We start from the raw sequence: 27,704 nt of genomic DNA, 5'->3' as shown, positions 1-27,704 counted from the left end.
TGAATTCAATGATGATTGTTTTTGTAAGATCTTTCGTACATTTTGACTGGAAAATATATCGATAAATCAAGGCTTTTAACGTACTGTCACTAGAATGGGCATTTAAGCTTTTAAGGTCACACCTTCAGACATGAAAAAAGGCAACATCTTTGAAACTACCGAGCCTTCTTCCTGGTTGTCAGACTGTACCTCAAGACTCTTTTTGATTGGACATGTATTGGCTTTAATGTGAGCTCATGATTCATGTCTAGTATGTAGTATATAAACTGATAACGAATCAACTTCCATCCACAGTCTTATGAATATGCAGTATTATAAAACAGCAAAGTGGTTGGCATTGATTGCCACGCACGTCATTTTTTCAAGGGCCTCTTTCAACGGTGACGATTCAGGTAATTTTTTATATTATGAAAATTACTATGAAAAGTGCGAAAATTATGAGCGAGTTTTTCTCGGCCGCAATTTTTCTGTTCTTTAGCCGACCTTGACCTTCCATCTTTCTTTTAGACAAATCCCTCATCATGGATAAATTCGATGTATGGTCGTTCCAAGAAGATGGGATGTTCTCTGCCAATGCTTTTTCCTCGCTGAACATCTCGTTGGGTCATTCAAGACAAGATTACAGTATTTGCTTATGGATCGCAGTCAACTATTTAAGAGGAAGCGACTCCGTGTTCCTTTCACTTGGTTTAGAGGAATCGATCAAGGCTCTTGTTGGCAGTAAGATAACAAGACAATAGCGACAGACAAAAATACTGGTCACTATTGATTCAAGTGTTTTAGAATTTCAGATTGATCCTAAAAAATCGAAAAAACTTGTATTTTGCGCAGCAACCCCAGACAAACATCGACTGTGTACTGGAATTTCTTTAAAGGGGTTTGATCACCAAAACTTGCATCACGTTTGCATAATCTTGGATTATGAGGGCGTTGAGGAACGCATTCGAGTTTACTACGATGGATTACCATCAGATGAAGGTAAAAAATTGTTCGATCTATTTCCCACTTATTCAACTGGCTCAAGCACTCCTTAAGGTCCATAATGAGTAAATTTCGCTCTAAAAGTTGGGATTTAACATTAGGAAAGGGATTAAAAAGAAGAAAGACAGAAATGTAAACATTAATGTATATACGGTTTTGCTATCCAAGACAAGCCCTTTACAAGCAAAATATAATTTATGTTTTCTGAAAGGATATTTCAAGGCCTAAGCCTAGTATGCTCCGAAAAAACTCCGAATATGAATGCTTTCGAGTTGATGATATATAATAGCTGAGTGATGTTAGTTCGAATCTCGCCTTTGGAAGACATCCTTTTAAAGGGGGAAATGTGGTGCAGTGATTAGAGAAGTTTTCTTTCATGTGTGAGGTTTTATTGTCCTCCCTGACCTTTCTCATTGAGACTTCTTTTCCATAATTTAGCTAAAATTAAGAGAAAAATCGAAGCCTTTGATAATTGAAAGTTGTGATGCTGGATAAAAATCCTTATTTTTTTATGATTTTATTTCTTTCATCGAAAGAGATGCCCTGGTCGATTGCACTGGCTTTTATTTCCTCAAATCGCCTTTAGAAAGTCCATTGGTATTAAGGTTTAGGGAGTGACAGATCTGTTTTTTTCTAAAAATATCGTAGAAAAATGCCTTATTGTCGGGTGTTTTGGTGGTGGCAGCTAGCATAATGAGTACAGGGCGAAAAAATATGTCATCACATAAAGACATCATATTTCACATATTTTGCCACTTTTCGGCCTAAAAGACATATTTCGGGATTAACGTCCAAAAAGGACTTATTTTGCTGTTTTATTGAAATTTGAGTAGACTTTTTTTTAAAAAAAAAGCCATTGCTTATGGTTGTAAAGGCTTGGGCAGGGCTAGTGTGCTATGATCTGAAAGGCTTGCAATTAGAGATGTCATTTTTAATACATTTTAAAACCCCATTTATAAATAGCATTTGGAAAAGGCAAAGGCTTGCATTTAAATTTGCTAATAGAATAATCGTTTTGATAAATAATATTTAAAAATTTAATTAAAAAATTAAAATTAAAAATCTAATTTAGTTTTCAAACACCGATATGGCAACACTATTTTAATGTTGACAATTCAAAGAAAAATTCAGCAGGGCTGAGCAAGCCAAGGCAGGCTGCTTTGTGGGCTGGTTGACTGTCTCCAACTATTGGCTTGCATTGACCAGTAACATAACTGCGCTCTTGGGGATTAGAGCCTTTATTTAGCATTAAGATATATACATTAGCTTTAGGAAAGTAGGGTTATTAGACCCTTTTGTCATTGAGATGTTCTCATAACCCTAGCTCTGAAAACCACTCCAACAGACGCTCAAACGCGAAGCTAAGTTGAGCATGGATTGAGTAGGAAAATTGCGTTGGTCTTACGATTATAAGATATTATAATCAGGCTGGGGTAAACTAGATCACTTTTGTGACATTCAGGATGTCAAGTTGGTTGTTCCACACGACTCCATTTAGGACCTCTCCTTTTCTTTTCACAACATTCATCGCCCCACATCAAGAGCATACATTGTTCCGTCCACCAGCCAGGGGTGAAAGGTCCTGACTTATTGAAATCCCGTGGTGAACGGAAACATGGAACTCCTGACCCAAGCACTAGGTAAAAATACCTTGATAGCTCTCAAAGATGGAGAGCACCTAGTACAAGGGCTAAATTTCTTAGACCTATCTTAAGGCCTCCGGTTATAACCCTAATCAGGGCATACGAGCAATAGTTTGAGCTTCCTTTATCAGGGCCTCAAACAATCATTAAACGACTAAGGATACAAATCGCTAGCTACCTCTACTCCCATTGGTCCCAGATCAATCTCGGTTGTCTAGCATACCTGGGCCAATCTTCAAGGCTAAATATCCTGCAAAATGTGGTCACTATCCTAGTCTAAACGCGTCTATCAAAGTCGACCTCTACTCTAGAGTCTAACTACTGATTTCTGCTACAAGAGTGATGAACTTTAGATACAGTTGTTGCATACAAATCACTTGCTACCTCTACTCCCTACGATGCCAGCACGATCTCGGTCGTCTGGGAAATCTAGGCTACTCTTCAAGGCAAACTGTACAGTTCAATCTAATTTATTCATCACAAACCACCGCCTATCAGCTGTCTTGCTCTGGTAAGAAAAGTGGGGAATTGTTGGGCCAATGGAAAAGGGGACATACGCATATGAAATCAATGGGTTAATAATTACTGCTCGATGTCTGGTGAGATGGTCCAACGGAGATGCTCGGATGACGTCCACTCGACGGGATTGAAGGTCCACTAACAAAGTGACGAAGTGCTGTACTCAGACTCGGCACTTCCCAGGTCCTCTGCTCTTTGTGCACGGCTTCCTGGGTTTCCTACTCCCATATGATGACGATCTCTGTCCTTCGAAACAGTTCCCACTTCTTGGCACCACACCATGACAACGTCCCAGCACTTAGCAATGGCGGGTGCTTCCTCCTTGGAGAGGTTCAAAATCTGACTTCTCTCCTGGAGAATGAAAATGTGACTTCTGCTCTGCTCGAGCCCAAAAATGTGACTGTCTGTTGATTCAACTTTCCCTTGCAATGTTGGCTTCCGCACCTTCCACTTGGAGGCTAAAAGGGTTGTTCCAGGGCCCTTGGTGACGGCGACGGTTCTTCGGTAAAACTGTTGCACCTGCATGACATCTGACCGCAACAAGGATTTTCACATACCAATGTCCAGGATTGACCTCCTTTCGTCAGGCTAGCCACATTGGCCATCAAGGGGTTTCTTGGATTGCCAACAATGGATTGTGTCTGCCTCTTCTGTAAGGTGTGGGATGTGGGTCACATCTGACCACCAGTGGGTCTAGACGGCAAAGGGTTGAATTGGGCCGGAACTACGTCCCAACGGAACATTCAGGAAGGATTGGTCGTCATTTGCTGTCAGGGGGCCAACATTTTGGTAACGTCGATCTTGAGGGTGAGATTGCTTATTCCGATTCTCTTCCCCCTCTCACAATGATCACGAGAATATCGTTTTTTGGTGACCGAGGATTCCTGTTTCTCCTCCCTTCAAACATGTATCCGACATTCCTCACCCATGGTTTGTAGCTGGGCTGACCAGCCCTCGGGTACTGGAGCTTTTCCATGGTTTGATGGTTTGATGACGTCACTACGAGCATTAGGCTGGCATTTGGTCGACATCTGACCGACAAACGGACTACACAATGGGCAATCCAACAACTTTGTGATTTTCCCAAGATAATAACATACATTATCTTCACATTTTGATAAAAAACGTTCCGGGAACAATCATTCATCTTGTACATCATTTATCCATGTCATATTAGGATGATGTACTCGATTGTGGACGGAACATACAAAGTCTTACTGCTAGTATCTCCTCCCTATGCAAACTGGGTTATTGGTAAGGGTACACTACAGTAGCCTATAAGAGAAATTCCCTCTTCCATCGCCAAAATAATATGGCCTTAACGGAATGAATTTCTGCTCAATGGCCTGTAGGCTGTTAAAAACTCCGCTCGTAGATAATGGAGGTGAAGGTATTAAGCAGGTTTCGCCCATGACGGATTTAGGAGTAGTCCTCCAAAATAATGGAAAGTTCGTTGAGCCTATCCAGTTTAAAGTTGGCAAATCCAAAGCCATCTTTTAAGTCAGATTTGGACTTTTTTGACCAATAATCAATAATCAAACAATCAAAAACCAAAATTAACCAATAATAAACTAATCTTAACTAACCCTTAATTTCAAGAGTTAACAACATGCGCTAACTCTAATACGTTGGTGGATTAGTTATTATATTATCATAATAAAGTTCAATAAAATAAGTATGGTTTTTCGTCTTGAAGTGTTGGGAATCCATTTCCAGTAGGGTAAGGAAGTCCACAAAGAAGGTTGAAAATACTTGCAAAGGATCACAAAATAGCAAGTTCTATGTTTAGGAAGTACAATATAACGTATGCTTTAGTGAAACCAAAACAGACATGTAGCAAACTTGAGTAAGAAAATTATGTAACTCTTCAATTTTGAAATTATGTAAAATCAATCAATATTCAGGCTGTGGTCAAAATTGCTGAAATTTCAGGTTTTATAAGTATTTTTATTTCTAAATTAACAATCCATTTCTTCAATATTACAAAAAAACAATATATTTAATTGCAAAACTTAATTACATATATTTTTCGGCAACTTCTAAACTATTGCAAATGGACCGTATTTCAAAAGAACATGTCTTTTTCATTCTGCGTCTCAAATAAGTCCAGAAGTTTTTTGCGTTAGGTCAAATCTTAAAATTTAATTGCAGTATAATATCTAAAATAAATGGTCATCAAATTGCCGCTCGCTGTTTTTTTTTTTAAATCAAGTGTAACACAGGGTTCTTTAAAACTTAGAAAACTGGAATGAAGATAAGGTGCTAAAATTCTATTCAGTAGCTTTCAACTATGCCCTTAAGACTCCCCCTTGGCCTTATGCCATAAGCCAACACAAACTTGGTTACAGGGGGAAAAAGGGGCAACAATTTGCAATGAAAAGGAGCGATGAGCGGCAGCTGAAAGGTAACTCATTGAACACATGTGAGAATAATCATGACTTGTCTACAACATAATATTTCTGAAAAGGAATGAGTTATCGGGGGTTGGGGCGAGAGAAAAAGATAAATCGAGAAAGCAAGAGCATTAACTTACAGTACCCTTGCTAGACAGCTGATTCCCTAATCTGTTCGGTGTCTCGTACTTCACTTTGGCTATTATTTCTTCAATCAGATATCTTAAAGCCTTACAATTTAGACCTGGAAAAACTTGCCCAAAATCATCTAAACTCTCTTCTTTCTTTGTCACCCTCTCTGTAACGACCAGATTATTTTCCTTGCTGGACTTCTCAGATGGACAGGGTTGACTTTCATATTCAGGCTCAGGACAACCAACATTCACACTTGGCTTTTCTGTCTTTGGCTTTGAATGCATGGGGTGACTTGCTCTTTCTGGATTGGTCTCCTTTTCATCTTACTCTTTTTCTCATCCATTTGTCCTTTGGATTCGGCCCGGTTTGGTTCAATCGGTTTAATCTGTTCACTCGGCATCCTTGCATTGCTCATGATGGGGTCTCTCTCGACTTCTTTCCTCGAAGTCTTCTTAACACGCTTGCGGCATTTCTGCATCTTCCGTTCTTCAACGTTTACCTCCCCCCCATGGGGCTGGCGCTGACGGCATTGATCGTGGTCTCGACCACCTTTCTTTTTTCCCCTCACATTGGGGTTATCCGTTTTCTTGCGCCCAAAGTGGAGCAAGACATTATGAAACCCTTGACATTTCTGGCAAGGAGGGCCTTGCACTTTCCAAAAATCATGCTTGATTAGACACTTAAAGCATAGGCGATTTAAGCGAGTTAACTGCCACCTGGCGGACGTAGGGTAGAGGGCCACCTTTTTGCACTCTCTTATATCTCTATGAGCTGACTTATCACAAAACGGGCACTTGTTGTGGCTCGACGTGCATACATACATAGACACGCTGAGACTTGGGCTGCTGATGAGCTTTTCACGATCCCTTTGAGATGGATGGCCGCTCTGGACTTCTTTCTTCATATTTCTTCTCCATTGAGCATTCATCTGAGTACCACTGACCATGACGCTCTCTGGCAACATGATCGAGGTATGTGACGGGCAAGAACCGTTCGCGGGACCCGTGGAGTGTTTCATTAAAGTCATTGGTATGCGGGCGAAGCGGCCATTAGAAAACGTTCTGGCATCTCGCCTGACGATGAGCAATTCGAGATGTGAATGGGAGTCCGACGCACCACAGCATATCCCGGAGGGCAAGCGCCGGTCGAAGATTATCAAAAAGGAACCCGGGCCAAAGGCTGGTATCTCCATCAAAGGGGGCAAGAGAACCGAATGCCCATACTCATTTCGAAGATCTTCGAAGGTCTTGGCGGCCGAAGCCACCAAAAAGCTCTTTGTCGGGGATGCCCATCTGATTGTGGATGGGACGGACGTGAAGGTTACCCACGATGGGCCGTACAAATGCTCAAAACCATCAATACCAAAGTGGTTCTGGAAGTGAAGCACGTTAAAGAGGTGACGCCTATTCCAAAAGGCGGCCTGCTCTCCGATTTGGATGGTTCTCATGATGTTGCGTTCTTGGGCCCAATGGCAAGAGCGATTACCCTAAAGAAGATGTCGCCCAATTCCGAGATGAATGGAATCCCACTGCAATATATGCCTTCCAAAGGGACACGGGATAGATTAAACCGATTGAAAAAACTGGAAATCCAACAGTCCCAATCGGAAAAAAAGTCGTGGTCCTTCGGAGTTCCAAGCGACAAAAGTCGAGTTTTGGAAGATGGCCTTTTGTCAGCGGTGGAGATGTCCATCCAGAGTCCACGCTGAAGGCCAATTTCGCTCTCCCCTCGCGGATCAATCAAATGGCTCGGTTGTGCCAAGAGCACGACAAGAGCGCTTGCTCCGAGAACAGTTTCGTAGACGGCATGTGCCAGTGACACGCCCTCGCTGCCCACTTCGTGGCCTTGAATGAAGAGCGTTCTGATTTTTGGATCAGTCCCTGGGCTCTCGAGGAATGGCGGAATCCAAAGAAGTCTAAAAACTAGTCCAAATCGAGTCTTGTGCAAAGACAACAATGCCAAGGAGAAGAAAATAAGATTTGCATCCGCTACGGCACTGAGGGAGGTGTGATCTGCCACGTTTTCCGCCCATCCCGCCGGACTACTCCTCCGCTGTCTCCTTGATTCAAGATCATTTACGCTTCCAAGTGTCTGGAATCCTATACGGTAGTGCGAGTGGAAGTCGTTGAAGTTGTGCGAAACTTCACGTGGATAAGGTTTCAGCTTGGTGGACCGGATCAAAAATTCATACCCTGGAGCTTCCCGTTCCACGCCCTTCATCGCCTCCTATGGACGATGGAGCTAAACTCTCTGGCTTCAGTTTCGGAGGCCCGAGAGGAGGATGAATTCATGCTTTGACGAAGTCCAAAAATCTTCGTTTTTCATCTTGCACATTCCTGTCGACCAAGTTGCAGCTTCTGGGCAAGTAAGCAAGATGAGGGGCGTGGCGGCTTCTAGTCCTTTTCTACGTAAACAGTTCACCCCTTCCCGCTACTTTTTATGATAGTCAAGCGGGGATCCGTCAGAGATCCCACCCGTCGTCCGTGGCTAATAATGTGTACTACATCTACTATATCGATATCCTCAAATGGCCGCTCTGAATGCAAGGCTCCATCATTCATGAATAAATTCCGCCATTTTATTGAACCCAAATCGCTATTCTGAACATAGGAAAATACGATCCCCCGCCCGGGGATGGCAGCTCTTGGTATATGATATATGTATTCATTAGGCAATAATTAAGCTGGTCATAGAAAATCCAAGCAACTAGTTGAAGTACGGTGGTGGAGGCTCATAGTTCTCAATCGGTAGTAGACCCTTAGCGTCGATCGTGGTGTATCCTCACATCGCAATTATCGTTCGATCTCGAATCACTTCCGTTGGGTTCTGGGTAAGCCGAATTTGCGTAGGGAAATGATCAGTGAAGGATTCCTCGGACTCTTGCCATAGCGTTCTTGGCGATCGTCTGAAATGCTTGCATTCACTTGATGGCCTCCTTGGCCGAGTCTCGAAGTAGGGAATCTCATGTTCTGGCTTGAACCAGCGTTGGGCTCGCTTATCGAGACGCTATTGAGAACAAAGACACAACTGAGGATCCGCCTCTCCGATTGGTGGCCTGGAAACCAGGCTTTCATTGTCTTACCGGTGCGATTATCCAAATCCACTTTGTTACCCCAGCACCACAAAGGGAAAAACTATCCGTGATCCCGAGGATGCTTGGATGAGAACTCGTCGCGCCAACTCTCCAAAGACTTGAAAGTGTGGGGCGGTCACGTCGTACAACCAGGACGCAGCAGTCGCCCCTCGGTAAAAGGCCACCCCCAAGGATTGAAATCGCTCTTGGCCAGCCGTGTCCAAATCTGCATGGTCACCAATCGATCCTCAAACCATCACCTGTATGTATGAATCTCAAGAAGGTGACGAGCCAGCGCAAGTTTGATGCCAACTAAAGAGACCACGTGTTTGGCCGAACACCTTTTGGTGAGGAAATCGGCTCCAATGGTGGCTTTATATTGGTTGGTGAACTTCTTGTTCACGTACTGGTTCATCAGCGAGGTCTTGCCCACCCGGAATCGCCCAGAATGATCACTCTTCAACAGCACCTTCTCCGGCCTCCGCCGCCCGCTCCACCACTCCCACTACTCCCGCCCATCGGACCGCACTCATATTGAAGGAATGGACAACCCAGAAATCCCAGACAGACTCCTCCAATCACGTCTCAATTGACCTAGACCAATGGTGAATAAAATATAGGATAAAAGTTAGATCATGGACAGACCGTTCCCATGGGCATTTTCTGGTATGAAATCCGGATTCAAGGTCGGCCCGTTTTGACTTTCAAAAAAAACGGGCACGGGCTAGGTTGGACGGCGACAGGCCCAACCTTACAGCTGTTACCTGCAAGATGTGGTTGAATGTAATTGCGTTAGTGATGAATATGATAGCAGCGCTCAGCCAATGTCCAATGGATGTCAGATTGCGTCGTCGGTGCACCTTTTTTTGTTGGTTCTTCTTTCTTTCTTCTTTCTTTCTGTCTCACTTGCCTGCCTCTTCGCTCGCACTTCTTTTGTCCGTCCTATTTCGTGGCTGGCCTCCCTCTTTTGCTATAAGCGTCGTTCTCGTTCTGGTTTTGCTCGACGTCCTCGTCGTCGTTGTTGGGTTAAGCAGTTAAAGGGACGGAGGGAGTGAACGACGGACGCACCCAGACACGCTCGGCCTCTGTGTACAAAATGTACTGTTACAAACCATATAATGACTAGAACTCGCATAGCGCGAGGAAAAATGCGAACACTTGCCTTCATCAGCTGGTACATGAATTTTGGTGTTACAGTGACTCATGCTTTTTCATCGCCAGCGTGGCCAGATTCAGGATGAGCTTGTCACTGATAGCGTTCGTTGAAGGCCCAGCGATTGTAGGTCGTTACTACTGATCAGGCAGTCACCCTCCTCTTTTTTGGTGCAGAGTTGTTGACTTAAAATCCACTTTCCTCTGCACTGAGGTCGGGCCAATGCGACATCTAGTCGTTATATGATCTGTGGTACTGTTCTGTTCTGTTACTGCGTACTCTCTACTACGGACTTCCCTCCTCGCCACTGGCCAGTGTGCACCACCTAACCAGGGTAAGATATGGCGCACATTAAGCTTGGAACCCCTTGACGGGCATCAGTCCGTAAAAACATGATACCCGATGAGTTACATGGCCTCAATCAAACGGATTTTTATCGACCATGGTAGATTCCGTGCACTTTTATCTCGGAGATAATATGACTCTTTTTCACACAATACAATGCAAGTAGACAAGTTAACTTCACTTGACGACGACACTCTTTCAGGCCCATTGAAGGGAGTTTTCAAGAGATTCCATCCCTGTCACTCGCTAGGCTGGCTAGGTTGCTCGATCATCTGGGAAATGGGAGGGAGGTCTCTCTCTTCCTGTCTAGTACCAGCTGGTCGGTCACCCTATGACTAAGTCGCTTCATCGTCCGCTCCTCTGGCTGTGGCCGAATGGCTGCGGTGTCAAAATCTCAGGGTGCCCGCTTTTGGTTCACCATGGACACAACTACCCGGGGTTTCGGGTTCTCAGTTAATGATTTCGATTTGATGATCAGATCAGTAAGGATGACTAACCAAATGATGCAGAGTTAGTTCTGGTGGATTGGTAATCAATAATCCGCGGAGTTGTCAGGTCGGGTTGAGCCTTTTAACTATTTCTGATGGTAAGATAAATGATGTTAACCCATCCTTAAATATATTTCTTGACGTGACCAGTCAACCCCCGATTCCCCATCTGAACTTGCCATCCATGACCACCCTCCCTAACAAGATTGAAGCTTCATCTCATCATTCACAGCAACTTGCGATCTTGTTCCTTTTATTCTCTCCCATTGAACCACGGAACTATTGCATCTAAGCAGGTAGCTGATGGACTTTTGGGTAGTAGTGTTCACTCTATGTATGTATCAAGTAGAACTGAGTGACCTGCAAAGTTATGGCTTCAAAGCATAGTGACAGAAGGCAACATGGGTGCCATTTTCGTTTTTTGGGTGGAAACTATTTAAACTTGAATTTTCAGGCGCAATCTACCCTTCGATTGGTAACTATTTTCTTCCGCGGCATCTTTCGTTTAAAACGGATGTGAGTTTTTTTTGCCCATTTCGTATATAGCGAGCGTTAAAAATATCAAGAGTATGTAAAAATGAGACATTCACACGTGCTTTTGGCTCAGCAAGCAAAAATTCATAGAATTGAGTATTTATTAAGTTTTAAGGGATGACACAGAGTTAAGTGGGCGAATATATTAGATTTTAGTTCAATGATTTGATAGATGACCTATTGGTAAGCATCAAAATAATTCCAAAACTTTAAGAGATGAAGATATCGAAATTTCAGATCAAGCAGTCCTGTGGTTTGGTGAATAGCTTTTGAACTTTTTTTCTTCTTCTTTGGTTTGGATTTTCATGGGCTTTTCTAACCGCTACAGGGAATGTAATAAAATGAAAAGAAAAATCTTGATTGTTAGCCCTCTTGAGTATTTCTCAGGGTTAAGATTAAGAAACCCAAGTTCAAAATTTGCTTTGAGCTATTTGTAAACAACAATGATTGTCATTAATCAAAGTGAGGCAATGATGACAAATATAGAACCAAGAGTTTCGTATTACCTGTCAAGTATTCAAAATAAGTATTCATTCGATATGATGTGACAACTATTTTCGTCCAGGGGTATCGTTTTTGGCCACTTCGTCTCACCAAATATCTGGCAACTATGCTTCAAAGTGCCAATCTCGGACGGAAGAAGAAGCTCGCTGGAACTTGGCCCGATCTGACTGATTGTCTGTCTGCTTGTGAGAGGTTCCATCCTTGAACCTAACCATGAGACTCATGTCCAAGAAGTGAGCCCTCCCTCAGGCAATCACCCGCACCCACGAGGACCACGGTCCCCCACTCCCTCTCTGTTTCACTCTAGTCATCAGTGGGTCCATCACGTATGTGCGCTTTCCAATTCTTTCATTCTAAACGGATCCTGACATAGATTGAAGTGCCGGGCGTGTCCTCCGCGATTACCAGCCCACCCTCCCCACTCCTTCCCTCCACTGGACGTCATGGATTCCATGCTGAAAGATTTACCCGTGCGCTCGAAAGACAGTTTCTCTCGCCTGAAGGAGACGCCCAGTCATGCGGGTCACGCCAAGGGCTGCATCTTGTCCAGCGGGCGCATTCCCAGCAACGATTCTATCAGTATGTGCCCACCAAGGAGTTCCCCAGTGAGCAAGTCATCGTCACCGAGAAGACCAACATTCTATTGCGATATCTCCAGCAACAATGGGACAAAAAATCGCCCAACAAGCGGCGGGGCCGCTGCAGCGGCTGCCGCATCCTCGTCAGTGTCTGGTTCGTCTTCCTCGGCCCATGGGGCCACAAGCGAGATTTTGATCCCAACGATGGATCACAACGCGGGTCCTTACGGAACGATCCCGATTGGATCACCATCATCCGGGTCCGTCCAATAATCACTAGTTCCGCCTAATACCTACTGCGCAGAAAGGCAGAATACCTCAGAACACGATTGATCTTGATACAATCTACAAATATGTCCTCTCGTGGCATGCCATGTTCAGAATAGAAAATCTCGCCCGCTCATGTCTTATCCGAACGACAGGTCTTTTTCGACCTTTTTGAAACAGAAATGTTTGAAAGGTCCCTTGTTTATTCCATAAGTAAAACAAATCGCGTGTATCCCCCATCCCGGTCATTCATTTGGATTCCTAAAAAATCCTCCAAAGAGTCGTCCAAGGCCTTCATAAAAGGCGTATGATGAGTTGGAGACATGATCCCGGTGAATTTACTAGCAAAATTCTGATCGCGATAAGTCAGAAGATCTCGAACCTTTTGTTGAGTCCAATCATGAAATATCTTGCTGCATCCAGGTTGAATGGATATTTAGTCTCCAATGATCCCAAATGCCTCCATGATGTATACTAATGATTTCGCCTTGATGCACTCAACAAGGCCATAAAGAATAACAATGAAAAATTCATTTTGGCGTATTTGAGTTCAATGAACACTTATGAAAATGTTCACGCAATCTTGACGTTTCCAGTTGACCTTTGCTGAATTATCTCCTTTCACTTACACTGTCAAGCCTAGATGTGCCAATCAAAGCATAATGGGAAAAGGCTTTCAAATTAAGGGGCTGTGTTACAAACCAGAAGTTGTGTGCGAAAGAGATCAAGAACACTTACAATCCAAGCCATTTATCAACATCCTTTTGCATCGCGTTCCGCCCTGGTTGCTCGACCTCTCCCATGATGTATTTCAAAGCCCATAGGGCTTGCATATCGAACAGGGTGAAGGTGTAGAACTCGTTGGGAGCCCCTAAATACAAGAGCTTCCCATTACCACTTCGGGTCCAAACGATGCCTTTATAAAGGCCCTCTGGGAAAAGGACATTAGGACTGGTGAGTCGGAGCTGATCCTCCAAATGAGGATAGTTAGAAGGTAACCAGTAGCCAGCAGGATGGCATCCACTTCAGCCGACGAGCCGTCAACGAAATGGACCGTATTTCCTTCGATCTTGGTCAAGAGGGGCGCTCTGAAATAGTGGACGGCCATTTAAAGCCCATGGTTTGGTCCGGTAGGAGCAAATGATGTTCTTGGCTCCATATTTGATGCATTGGAGAGCGATATCCTCGGCCGAGTAGCTGGCCCCCACGATGAGAAGGCGCTTGTCTTTGAACTCGACCGTATCCCGGAAGTCGTGAGCGTGCAAAACTCGACCGGGAAATTTCTCAATGCCCGGAAAGACGGAACATTTGGGGTCGAGAAGAGCCACTACAATTTAACAACGTAATCAAACTCCTCGGCCTTGTTCAACATATCAGCCTTATGGTTCTTGGTCACCACCGAAAATTTGTCCGAGTTGGCGTTGTAGGTCACATCCTTCACACTTGTGTTGAAAGTGATGAAGCGATCCAGATCGAACTTTTTCCATCGACCTACATTGTAGGAAAGCAAGCAGGAATCATTTTGTCTGTGCGTTTACTCTCATCAATCATCATTCACGTTTGAAAGGACCATTACAGTTCAAAATGAAGTATCCCAATCAAGCTATCATCAAAGAGCTTCTTTCGGGTTTGAAATGTTATGAGATGAAAAACCTGTTGTGAAGTCAAGTTTCTCATGATCATTATCATTAATGCATTATCATGGTACCTTGAAGGTAATCGAAGAGCACTTCCCTCGGTGGAAAGGAGGGGATCGTTTGTCCGTAATGCTCCTCGAAGGTGTAGTCGGGGAACTCGAGGGCCTCTTTGGGTCCATTTGACCACAGATATCTGTACATGCTGCCATGAACGGGCTCGCCATGCTGATCCAGTCCTGGAATGCCGAGTGGTTGGTCAAGATAGGATGCAAGAACAATTAGCAGACGTTCCCACATTGATTCGATAGAATCTCTGGCCTGATCTCTACCCACGACCCACAACTAGGGACTGGGGCGAGTCTGGACTCGAATCCGAGTGCACTCGAGTCTTTTATTCGATTTTGGAAAAAATGTCCGGACTCGAGTCTTTTAGAAAGGACTCAAGTCTGGACGAGTCCAAAATAAAATATCCCATTTTTATTAGAATTTCGCAAGAAGTGTCTTTTTGCTTGACCGACTCTATTAAAAGACTCGAGTCCTCTGGCCGAACTCGAGTTCGGCAAAAAGTCAAAAATCAAGGGACCCGCACAAGTCGAGACTCGCCCCAGCACCACCCACAACCCTCTATCTCGCTCTTGCTCTAGCTTTCGCTCTTCCAGTAATCAATACGTCGCCCGAAAATCGAAACCAAGTTCAATGTGCCTCCTCACCAGTTCTCCACGTGTAATTCCAAAGTCCGCCCCAGTTGGATTGACGATCAAAACAGACCACTTCCGGCACATCCTTGCCTTCCTTGCGAGCCACTTCCAGATTGTAGAGGAATGACATTCCGCTGGGGCCAGCCCCAATCAAGCAAAGGCGTGTCTTTCCCATGGTGTAGGGGGAATTGGCCTGAATGAATCGAATTGAACCTCCAATTTTGATAAACAATTTTCTACAGAAACTAATGGTCCCGCATGTCGGCCAAATATTTAGTATCGGCAATCAGTGATGGGGTGAAATTATTTTTACATTTCAGGAAAAAAGTCTAAGGTGGATGGCATAGAGAGATACGTTTAATGAACAAGCTATTGTTGATTCATCATCATATTTGAAGGATTTTTACTTTATTGCTTTATAGATTTTCACCTGAGATTAAGATTTAAATGACAGCGTAAAATATTTTCAGCTGTATTGAGATTTTGAAAGAAAAAGAAAAATCATATCTTTTTTGCGGATTTGCCCTTTAATATATGGTTGATAAGAAGACCTATGAAGAGAAGTTAAAAACCTAAAACCTAGATTTTTACATTTTTTCGGCCAAATTTTGGACAAATTACCTACAACATCATTTTAGTACCTTTTTGGCATTTTTCATGATCTCTTATTAAAATGGCAGGGTTGAAATGCATTTGGTTGCTGTTGCACTGGTTTTGAATTTCAGAAAACTGAAAATGAGCTTGAAATATGGCTATATTTATGAGCAAACCTTATAATGAGATTAAAAATGATCACCACATACCAAATCCAAAACTGACTTGATCTTTCAAAAAACTCATACTTTACTTCTTGTTTATTTTAACCTGCATTTGTTTTATACTGTGTTTTTTTTAATAAAGGAAAAAATACGATATCATCCTTTGAGCACGTTGTTAACAAACTTTACGATTTTTTACACAGTTCAAACAAACTTTACTGTTTTATCACCTGTTTATGACTGATTTTGCTACTTTTTCTTCTACCTTTTTTGGCCAATTTTATCACCTTTTAGTGACCTTTTTTTGCTGATTTTTTCTACCTTTTTCTGAAGCCTATTGATCAGGTATTTTGATCAAAAATTTGTTTAAATCTGACTGAAAGGATCTTTTTGGATCATCATCTGAGCACTCCCTACGAATATTTGAGGAGAGCAAATTGAATAATGAAGGAGCCCGAGAAAGAAGTGAGGTGGGTGGACTTCTTTGTTCGAGCTAGCCTGATTCTATTACTTTACTGATATTACAAATTTATATCATTTGTTTTGAAATTTGAGTTTAGATATAACCAGGGCATTTTGAAGCATAAAAATAGGACCACCAGTTTACATATAACATAATATTGATTTTAATAGATCACATGCTCTATTGTGTTTGATGGCTAATTAAGTGGACTCCAAATTTCCATCAAATAATCTTTCGAAAATTAGTTTTTAAATGTTTGAGGCATGCAAGTTTTTAATATCTGAGCAAGAAATACATAATGCAAAAGAAGTTAAAAAGAACTTCTGGATTTACGACCTACGTATCAAAATACCAAGAGGTTTTTGGGAAGTTTTTTACAATGAAATTTTACAGAAATACTCCATCTTCAGTACAACCCGACTTGCCTGCTAATTCAAAAATAAGCAAACAAGACAGTTGTATGAAATATTTTGCTCTGAGAATTCAATCCTGTTACATTATTGCCATGAATATTGATCCGTTAGAAATTAAAGACCCAAAATGTTTAATTTTTACTTGTTTGCCGATTTCACTACTACTCCTGGAAATGTAATTCCAGCGGGTTTTCCCTAAAATGAAAGATTTACGAATTTTGCTTGGCATTTGATCAGAGGCGAGTTTTTTTAAACGCTTGTACCTTTGAGTCAGGATGAGCAACCGCTCGCCATTTTGGCGAATGTACTTTCATACCGGTAGTCTGAGGTTCGAGCTTTACACAAAAAGGCCCCAGGTAACTCATTTTTGATCATCATCTTTTTGAGATACGAAATGAAGTTTGACCTTGCATTGCGATTAGGCTTTTCCTACAGGCTTCGATACACCTACTAGGATTGTTATCCCCAACAATTCTGTTCTAGATCAAAGATTCGTTATTTTTTCCAATTTTATATTCGTAAATCTGATTCACCACCTGGTTAAGCAAATTCCAATTGGCAATTCTGGCTAGCCTTTGAATATGAGATTGCTTTGGATTTTTGACAAAAATCTTGTCCAAGTCTGACTTAAAAGATGTCGACGGGTCTACGTACTTCCCTACGAATACTATAGAAAATTACATTGAACAATGAAGGAGCCCGATAAAGAAATGTGGACTTCATTGTTCTAACTAGCCTTGATTGAAGGGGGTTTGAAGGGGCTCTCAAAACGCACATTACACCTCTACGGTCACAATGATTGACCCTTATAAAGGGTTTAGAATGGAATTGCATGTTTTGGGAAAGTTTTTACGAAACTCAAAAAACATCTTGGAGCCCTCGAGAATCCGTCAACTATTTTTGGAAGTTATTGCCAAGGAGTCTGCGTTGGTGCATCATATATCTTAGTTAATATATAATCTAAGCATTTAAAGTTAGGTAAGATTTTTTTTTTATCATGAGCTTTGTCCCAACCCAGGATTTAGGGTGACCGTAGAGGTTTAATATGCGTTTTGAGAGCACCTTCAAGCCCTCGAGAATCTAGGCTAGTTAAAACAATGAAGTCCACCTCTCTTCTTTGTCGGGCTCCTTCATTGTTTAATTTGCTTCCCTCTAATATTAGTAGGGAAAACGTAGGCCTTGTTGATCCGTTTGCATCTTTCAAGCCAGACTTGGACAAATTTTCAGACAGCATTTCAGATCAACCATATATTCAAGTACTGGCTCGGTTTACCAGCCCATATTTGTTGGTAGACCGAATATTATGTAAATATTGAAAGGCAATAAATAGATGATGTATAACCTTTCATTTTAATAGTACTGGGGATTACATTCCGTGAAGCGGTTAGAAAAACCCATGAAAAACCAAACCAAAAAAAAGCTACTGAGGAAAAAGAGGCTCATCACAATTAATGATGAAATAATTATAAATTATAAATTGCTTGATTAAATGAATTAGCATGATGAAGAACGTAAATAATTAGCCGGGTTGCCTTGAGTGGTGTGTGAAAAAAATGACTTCATTCATTTTTACTTTCCCATGGTCGATTTAACAATTTAACTTACGATTTTTTGCAGTGCAAAATTTGTGACGATGGTCGAGATTCTGTAGGTGCGTCTTGAAGGAAGCTACTGACTGAATTGAAATGCAGAGAACCCAATTGAATTCAAGTAAGGCCGTATACTTCTTCGGGAAAAAAACTGCCCACACAAGAGTTAGTTAGGTGACACGCCCGTTAAGTTTGTACTTCGTTGACTTATCACTTATAAAACTAGTTTCATCTATTTGTATTGATGTATATATCATAAGAAGTGCATATTCTAATTGGCTAAAAATCAACAAAGCACAAAAACCCGTCGGTGGATTTTTCCAGATTTCCAGGGACCACATAAAGTAAAGCACTTATGGTATTTGCAAAACTTGTTCTCAAAGACTTTGATTTCTGGTGTGTTTTAAGTGATGCTGAAAATCTGCATTAATTGTCTGGGTATTTGAGTTCAGATATAACAGGTGTATTTTGGAGCTAAAGTTGAGGAAAACAGGACCATAAATTTCCATATAACTAAGTTGTGATTACATACATAATATGCAAATTACCTTTTATTCAAAAGTAAAGTAAGAGGAGGGCAAATTTGTTCTGATACTGCTATACGTCAAACAAACAAATAAAAAGGAAATGTACAATACAATGCAGATTGTCAAATAACACGTCACGTCATCAACATGTCATTGAGTTTGTAATATAACACTATACGCATTTAGAGTTTAATGGTATTACCTGCATTTACCAAACATCGCCCCATAAACCTTGAAGTGAACCAACAAGACTTGATCCGCTTGTGAATTGTACATAACCCTGTTGCCTTTTCTATACTGTAACAACAGTGCTGCCAGGTCCCTGGGCTCGGAACATGCCTGAATGCCTCTTAAAACATGTCACATCAAATACAAAATATGCCAGAAAGAAATAACAAATAACATTGCATATTTGTATCTTTCTGCTACATGTGATATGTAGTATATTTATAATATTGCAGTCAGAATTACCAAAAATGATTGACTTTCAAAAGCAAAAAATTACCGCTTTTGGGCATGCTTTTACTTACTATTTCAGCGATTCTAGGCTCCGTGTTCAGAATAACGTCTGAAAATCTGTAAATCTAAATGGTCAAAAATATGATTAAACGATCTTCTCCTAAACGAGTAAAATAGCAAGGAATGTAGTAACAAACCTTATGCTAAGGCATAGAGATCAAAATGATTTTCCGAAATAATTCCAGACTTGGACAAATTTTTAGATAGAGTTCCAGATTAACCCTTGGTTGTCATCCAATCTATCGCTTAATGTTGGCTTGCCAACCGCCACCAAGACTTACTTCAAGATGAGAATCAAGAACCTTAACCGATTTCAAAGAAAAGCCATCCTCATAGCAGATGAGATATACACTGCTCAGAAGTTTGAATTTGCTGGAGGAAAGTCATTTGGGACAGATAGTGGGGTCGCATCTAAGACATTGCTCTATTACATGGTAAAGTCGCTGACAAGCCAGCAACTTGATGTGGTTTCTTTAACTCCTATTGAAAATTTGACTGCCGAAGCCATGCATCATGACTTCGTCAAGGTCTTGGAATGTGTCGAAGATGTTGGGTTTGAAATTGTGGCCATTTCCATAGACAACAGTACGCCCAACAGAAAGTTTGTCCAAAAGATCCTTTGCAATGGCTTGGTTCAACCATGGGTACCCCACCCTCTTGACAACACCAGAATTTTGTTCATCGTTATTGATATGGTGCATAATTTCAAGAACATCTACAACAACATACTGAACAAGAAACATTTCGCTTGTCCTGACTTTCAAGGCAAAGATGTTAAAGTAAGCTTTGTGAGATATTTTTGTATTTCTGTAGAATCTTTAATTTGCAAAACTATCTTTTTCTCAGGCATCTTTTGACCACGTGGAAATGATCTGGAAGCTTGAGCGAGGAAAACCCATACGTATGACACACAAGCTCAGTGATAAGGTTCTACACCCTTCCGTTCTGGAGATGGCTTCTTCCACGAGAGCACCATTAGTGGGATGGAGTTTCATTTGAATGACTATCCGTCCTGGTCCAGTACTATTGAACTTCTCCGACTTGTGCGAAGATTCTGGAACATAGTGAATGTCAAATGCAAAGTGACTGGGCAACGGAAACGAGATGAGTGGAGGGAGCCAATTACGTCTGATAAACAACAAGGACTTCAATTCCTTCAGTGCTTTGTAGATTGGCTTCAGGCATGGGTGTCAATAGCCTTATCGAAGGAGACCTTCTTTGCCTTGAAGCAAGCTAGTCTTGCCCTCATTGGATTGGCAAAACATCTTTTGACCGACCAAGGTTTTCGTTATGTGCTACTTGGACAAGTTCAATCCGACCCTTTGGAGGGTAGATTTGGCTGGTATCGCCAACTTGGAGGCAACAATTACTTGGTTTCTGTTCGCCAAATCTTAGAGGTAGAAAAGCGAATTCGTCTCTGATCACTCGGCAAGTTCTCAAACTATTCGATGGTTGAAATTATAGAAAACCAAAGTTATCTATGGTTGAAATCAAGAGTGCCTTTCAGGCGGACAGGAACAGGTCAACAGAAGGTGAAAACAAGATTGCAGATGAACTCGTGATTGAGGTGGAATGTGACACTTTCAACGTGAAAGGAAGCAATGGAGATGCAAATATTCTACTCTATCTTGCTGGATATGTTGCCCGTGCTGCCAAAAAGAGTCTGACTTGTCTTGATTGTGAAAATTTATTTAGCGCTGGAACGCTTTCTGAGGTTCTGTTTCAAGAGGAAGATTGCAGTGACGAGGTTGGAATGTCAGAGAGGGAAGATTTTCTGAATATGATTGACAGATTGATTGCAAGCCATCGGACCTTATGTATTTGTCTTCCCTTGACATTTGGTCATTCTATATTGCCATTTCTGAGAACGCAAAGCATCTTGGACTTCCATATGGAAGTGACAATCCCAGAAGAGAGTTCGTGATGGCCTGCATCAAACATTTAGAAGATACCCCCAACACTCAAGAAATCGTCAATATCCTGTGCATTCGCGGTCATGAATTTAAACCAATGATCGAGGCAATCATCAAGACTCTGTTCAACATCATGGCCAAAAACCATGTAGCCAAGTCAAATGATGAAATTCGATGGCAAAAGAAAAGAAAAGACGATCGGAAAAGATCAGACTCGACAAGGAAAGTGGCAAAACTCCAGTCTAATGCCACATTTGGTTGATTTTACTCTTTTAGTTGGTTTTGGTTACTATAAGAATATAGTCTAATTTTGTTATTTACTAACTTATAACTAACTATAAAATGACTTATAAATCAACCGGGGACGGAAGGATTATTTTTGTTTACATGAATGTATAGTAATGGGGAGTCGAAACTCTGCTGGGAGAGTGATCCTCTACTTAGGACGGACGAGAAAAACAGTGGTCCGTCCAGGGAAAATAAAGTAGTCCTTGAACGAGCTTACTTGAAGGTGTCAAACTAAGACCTCTACTTCTCCATTAGACATTTTTACATGACTAATGTGCATGTCATTTCTAACACATAGACATACGATCCCATGCGGAAAAATGGGATTATCAGGGCGTACTCTATCACGTCGAACTAAATTGAAATCAGCCCTAGCCAGCTCTTCATCTAAGACCCCTCGTCGAAGCCAGGTTTCTGTCATGGAAATGAACGAGACCTGCCATCAAAAGCTAGTTCCTCAAGAGCCTTGATCTTTATTCTATCCTTTTTTGGAAATAAGACAATGCATATTCAGATAAAGCTCTTTTACGGGCCTGTCTTTTGACGGACCAAGTTCACCAGATCTTGGACCATCCTCTCCAACCGCAAAAAATCACGCTTATCAACAAAGCTACATTCTACTGGAGGCAAAGCATGATCTATTGGGGATGGTTTGGTTTGGGAAATGGGTCAGGCAGCTACATGAGAATAGGAACATGTTTTGGGAATAGGGATTGGACAAGGAATATTAGGAAGGAGGGTTTTTATAGGAATGGGTGTAGATTGAGTATTTAAGGGAAGAGACGGGAATTGGGAGAGAGAATGGGAGGTTGGAGGAGTGGGAGGGAGGAAGGTAAAGGGGGGTGGGGTGCCATTTTCGACCACCTGGCAGAAAATGGCAAAGATAGATGTCTTCTGACACATATAAAATATTTTTTTTTTTTCGCACTTGCAAACGGTTTCAACTAGAGATGTAATGAGCCAAGAATTTTCGGGCTGGGCTGAGCTAAGACGAAGGTGGCTCATTTCGGGCTGAGCTGGGTTGACAGTTTCCAGCTCACGAGCTAGGCTGGCCCAAAAAAAGCAGGTTTCGAGCTGAGGTGGGTTGATCGGGTTGATAATTCGAGTCAAGTCTGAGCTGGGCCAAATCCGTGCTAGCCCATGTCCGAGCTGGCTCATGATCGAGGCAAAATCATTGAACAATTAGCTGAGTAGCAACCAGATTGTTGATTGCAACAGACCATTCATTGACATGCATAATATTTCCTCTGCTTATCTTTCAGTTAAAGACAAAAGTTGTCAAACTGAGGTGGGCCACAGTTGTGCTCCGTCGAGTTCGAGCTGGGCTGAGCCTGAGCCTAAACCTAGCTTGAGAACATGAGCTGGGCTGACATATAACTCGACGATTTCGAGCTGGGCTGAGCCAGAGTCTAAACCCAGCTCGAGGTGGTCTGAGCCAAATACATTTAGTTTCGCGCTGGGTTCCAGCCCATTCCATCTCTAGTTTCAACTCGTTTTCACGTCTTAATTGGCTTGCTGGGAAGCTCGTGGGTAATACTTCAGGTGCTGAATAAAAAAAAATTACCCCATATATCACCATGTTTAAGGAACTGCTCGCATTTAAGTAAGTTTCATACTAGTTTGCTTCTAAATTGGACACATTTGTAAGCAAGGATCATGTTACTATTTTCTTAAATCATTGACGATTGTTTTTTTACATTTAGGTCAAGCATTTGAGCGCCGGCGGCCATTTTGGACCCCCTTCCACCATTTTCTGTCATGACATGGTAAAAAATGGCAGAAATTCGTACAAAGTTGATTTTTGCCATTGCTGTAAACAAATGCATGGAGATGGTAAACAAATTTTATGTTTCAAGATCAAGATATAACTAGATTCCATTTCATTTCTAAAAGGATGTAATGGTAATGACAAATGGTAACTAGCCCAAAAAATTAAATAATTATCTTTTTCCTTTTCCTTATCCTTGTAGTAGTAGTAGTATCAAGTGTAGTAGTAGTGTGGTATCAAGATCAACAAAAAGCTATCACCAAAGTCATGATGGATTAACAATATTTGGTTTTCAGCATAAAATAACTTCAACAGTTTTCAATACAGAGTCAATAAAGAGTTTTACATATTTCACCGTGAGATCTTAAGCTACCGGGGATTGCATTTCCAGTAGCAGTAGGGAAGTCTGCTAAAAACTTCTTATTGTAATTCTCATTTTGGTGAACTAACAAAGTCACTCCTTTGCCTAAATGACAAAATTCGCCATTTGTTTCTCTTATGAAGAATAACAAATGGTTTAAAACTAAGGCGTCAACTCAGAAAATGGAATGATTGGTGGTAGCTGTAAACTTTTGTAAATATTTTTTATTAATGATTGAAAAGCAATAATATTTTGTAAATGGGAGACAATTAAAGGCAAACTTTATCAAAACTTCAAAACGAGTTTTGGCTGAATATTCATTATTTTAGAAGGTATCGTATAGTCACTATTCATTACATACTTGGCAACCACAGCGATTTTTAGCCTGCCAGGGATTTTCAAAAACGACCACGTTGGGAAAAACCCGTCCACTGTTGGTCACCCAGTGCAGGTTTCACGTTTCTTGCCAGACAATAGAAAATATAACAAGGATGGGTTGGCTTTAACGGGTTTGCCTTTAATCGGTAATACAGCGCTACTGCGGCCGATTGAAAGTATGAAATCATACCTTAAACAGCTCTAAAATCTGGCCTGCCTGACTTGCTCGAGGTGCATACTCTTGGCCAATACTTTGTGGTCAGGCCAATACGGTATTCAATTCGTGTATGTATGAGAGACGAAGACTTGGCAAGTGGCAGTATAAGATCTTGAAGTTTAATGTGGAGGTGGAACTGGTTTTTGCTGGTTAAATATTTCAAGTAAGGTAGGGTGATTGGACTAAAGACCTTAAAGTCAGAGACACGCTATGCTGCGTTTACGTCATCAAATTCGACTGGTCTGATTGGCTACCAATTCGCGATGGAAGTGTAAAGAGTTCTAAACAAAGCTCAACAGGGAGGCACTCGTTTCCAAAAAAAATATCACACATTGGTGTTGCATGAGAAGCTGAAGTTTTTAATGGTTTCAGACCAATCTACCAATCTTAAGCTACTAATTCCACAGGGCTTGGGTGTCAAATGCAATTAGAATTACATTAGTAAGGCAAGTCTCAATAACATGTGGTTGTCACACTGTTCTGTAGCGGTCTTCCATTCACAAGTTGTACTAAAGCGCTACAAAAGAGCATAATCACGGTTAACAATTGACACAGTCTTGTAAAGAGAGACAAGTTCCATGGAAGGGTCTGATTGTTTGCATGTATTAATGTTCATGTTAACGCTTTATATTACTTTCAATGATGTTTGTCATGCCAGTACCCTTTCTTATGAAGTGCATTAATTCAAAAATGTGTTTGGAACGTTTGGAAACTTTTTAATTCCTCTGATCGTTTGCTTAACGAAGTGAAGCTACTTACCAAGCCTCGCATTTTTCTGCATTCAGGGTCCCTAGTTTGAACAAGGAAAATCATCTTCATTATTCACAAAAGACACGATTTCCATATTATACCTATAATCCTATAAAAAGCTCATTACCAACAAATCTTTCAAGAAAATATGCTCCAAGATGCCAGACTTCGTCAAGGTATTATTCGATAAGCAGCGTATTGCTTAAACATTGTGCGACAATGAAGTCATCACTAACTCTTTAAGACGGCCCTTCAATCCTGCAAGGGTTATTAACTTAGTAAGGAGTTCTGTTATATTGTACACTTCATAGCGCTCCAAAACACTTGCGATAATAATTTCCTGTCAAATTTGACCAGAAAAAGTAATGTTTTACGCTACATATTGAGTTCGTTATGTGATTGGTAGATCACTTTATATTCTACCTAAACTTACATTTTAGTTAATCTCAAGATTAAGAAACAAAACAGTACCAAATGGCTACTCGAACAGTCCCTTATTTAACCTTCGATCTTTGCCAAACCGCAATCCGAATTGTCTCATTTTTTGCGTGTACATGGCTTTATGTGTCCTCTATAAGCACTCCAAAAGCATAAGTGGGATCTCAATGAGGTTGGATATAATGAAGGCTTTTGTGATTGTATGTCGCCACGGACTTCTAGAAATAGGGACTGCGAACGAGCTTCCCGCCAAATTGCCCTGCTCATGGGCATAGCAACTCTGAGCCAATTTCGAATTAAAGTAATAAAATAAGAAACATAGTTCTCCTATCGTAACTAGCGTAGATTTTCCTATCATTTACTTGTAATGTGAATCATATCAAAGTTATTTTGTCAAAAGATTTAGATGTTGACAGAGAACAGGCCGAAAATTCGAATTAATGAACTGTTTACTGCATAACTTAGACCATGTCTCCTGAGTTGCCTAAGCATTTTTCTGGGCTCAAATTTGGCCAAGTTCGTCTTTTCAACACGATCTTGTTGTCGTATGAATTGCTTATTTGGTATAAGATGAACGGTTTAGGAGATACGAAATTTTTCCGTTCGCAGTCCACATTGGCGATGTCGCCAATATTCGCATCTTATAAGTGATATCACTTTGCAACATGCCACTCTTCGGAATGTCGTACAAGAATGTTGCGTAACTGTGGTGAATAAACGTGTATAAACTCAATTTTCCATGTCTTCACCTTCAGTTTTGATACTTCATCGTTGCAAAGGCTGCTTGATTGCACTTTTAAGATGCGAATATGGGCAACATGCACTCACAAAAGTCGTCACCACATCGAAACTCATTGAGATCTCACTTTTGTTTTGGACTCTAAGACAAAAATGAAACACTCTGTTGGGCCATTTGAGGTTGATGGGGAAGCCATTAGTAGTGTAGAGGCTATGGCTAACATGCTTAGAGATCAGTTCCCCAGTGTATTTTCAGCTCCAAAGAGTTTAGGAGCAACAGCCCATTGCTCTATTGATGAGTTTGTTGAGATTGGCAAGGCTTGTCAAGTTGAGCGTTTAGATGATCTTATAGTCACAAATCAAGATGCTTTAGAGGCCATCAGGGACCTGAGACCACAGACCATATAATGTCGTTATATGATCTGTGCCTGAGACCCTCGAGCTGTCCTGGCCCTGATGGTGTGACATCTAAATTTCTGATGAGATGCTCACTCGTTCTTGCTCCTCTTTTCTCGTACTTGATGCTTTGCATCTTGGATCAGGGCAAGTTCATCTCTTCTCTGAAGCTAGCTCATGTTGCTCCAATTTTTAAAGGGGAGATAAGTGGCTCTCCAGTAACTATAGGTCGATTTCTCTCACTTCGATTATTGCGAAGGTGTTTGAGAAGATCATGCAGTCTCCAAACTTGTTGAATTTCTTGAGGTCAATGAAGTCCTTCCTCCTAGCCAGCACGGGTTCCGAGCACATTTTAGCACGGGAACCCAACTGATTGAGCATTTAGAGCAGGTCATTGAGGGACTGGAAAGGCACGGGTCAGTTTATGTTGTCTATCTTGATTTTGCCAAGGCCTTTTATAAAGTAGATCATGGCCTTTTGTTGAATAACTTCATGACATTGGGACCCAAGGCAAGGTTTTCAATTGGATATGAACCTTCATTCAGGATAGGAAGCAAATTGTTAAGGTCGAGGGATCCCTTAGTGACATACATGATGTCAAGTCAGGTGTTCCCCAGGGTTCCATCTTAGGCCCCCCTCCTTTTTATAATATTCGTTGCCCCGCTTCAAAAGCTTAGTATCACTGCCAGTGTCTCATCTTATGCTGACGATACAAAGTTAGTTTCCGGTAGGAATGGCCAAGATTCCACAAGCCTTGCAAAGGACCTAGAAAGAATCTACTCTTGGGTAAATGAGAGTAATATGGCCCTGAACGGAATGAAATTCCGCTCAATGACGCTTGGGTTAACTCCTTTAAATACTCCACTCGTAGATAATGGAGGTAAAGATATTGAGCACGGCTCATCTATGAAAGATTTAGGTGAAGTCCTCCAAAATAATGGAAATTTCGATGAGCATATCCAGTTGAAGGTGGGTAAAGCTTTTCCAATGTGTGGTTGGATATATCCAGGGACTCTATAGAGAGGAAACGACACGGATTTCCCCTCACCGCCAACTTAGGCCATTACGTTGAATCAAGACATTAACTCCAGTACGAATAAAACAAGATTATCCGTACTGCATAGTACATTAAGGTGTTTTTAATTAAATAATGCTCTCCTTGATATACAACTCCGTCCATATACTAAATATTTCTGAATTAATCTTGAAAGTCAGAAGAATAAATGAACATCAAATTAAT

The 27,704-nt window shown here is 41.4% G+C and overlaps 1 protein-coding gene and 1 pseudogene across 1 annotated transcript in view; one reads left to right on the top strand and one right to left on the bottom strand.

The window, feature by feature from the left end:
• The first annotated feature begins 249 nt into the window (after nucleotides 1-249).
• LOC131877031 (uncharacterized) overlaps nucleotides 250-27,704 on the top strand; it is an 81,775-nt gene continuing 54,320 nt past the window's right edge. Inside the window, exons 1-3 of the mRNA XM_059222593.1 lie at nucleotides 250-392; nucleotides 508-720; nucleotides 784-978. Coding sequence (XP_059078576.1) covers nucleotides 299-392; nucleotides 508-720; nucleotides 784-978 — 502 coding nt within the window. The 5' untranslated portion in view covers nucleotides 250-298. The remainder of the gene's footprint in view (nucleotides 393-507; nucleotides 721-783; nucleotides 979-27,704) is intronic.
• On the bottom strand, nucleotides 13,318-15,141 carry LOC131877036 (trimethylamine monooxygenase-like; annotated as a pseudogene).

Source organism: Tigriopus californicus, chromosome 2 (assembly GCF_007210705.1).
Source record: "Tigriopus californicus strain San Diego chromosome 2, Tcal_SD_v2.1, whole genome shotgun sequence".
Classification (NCBI taxonomy): Eukaryota; Metazoa; Arthropoda; class Copepoda; order Harpacticoida; family Harpacticidae; genus Tigriopus; species Tigriopus californicus.
The sequence above is the reverse complement of the archived record's forward strand: the minus strand, read 5'-3'. Positions and strand labels throughout refer to the sequence as shown.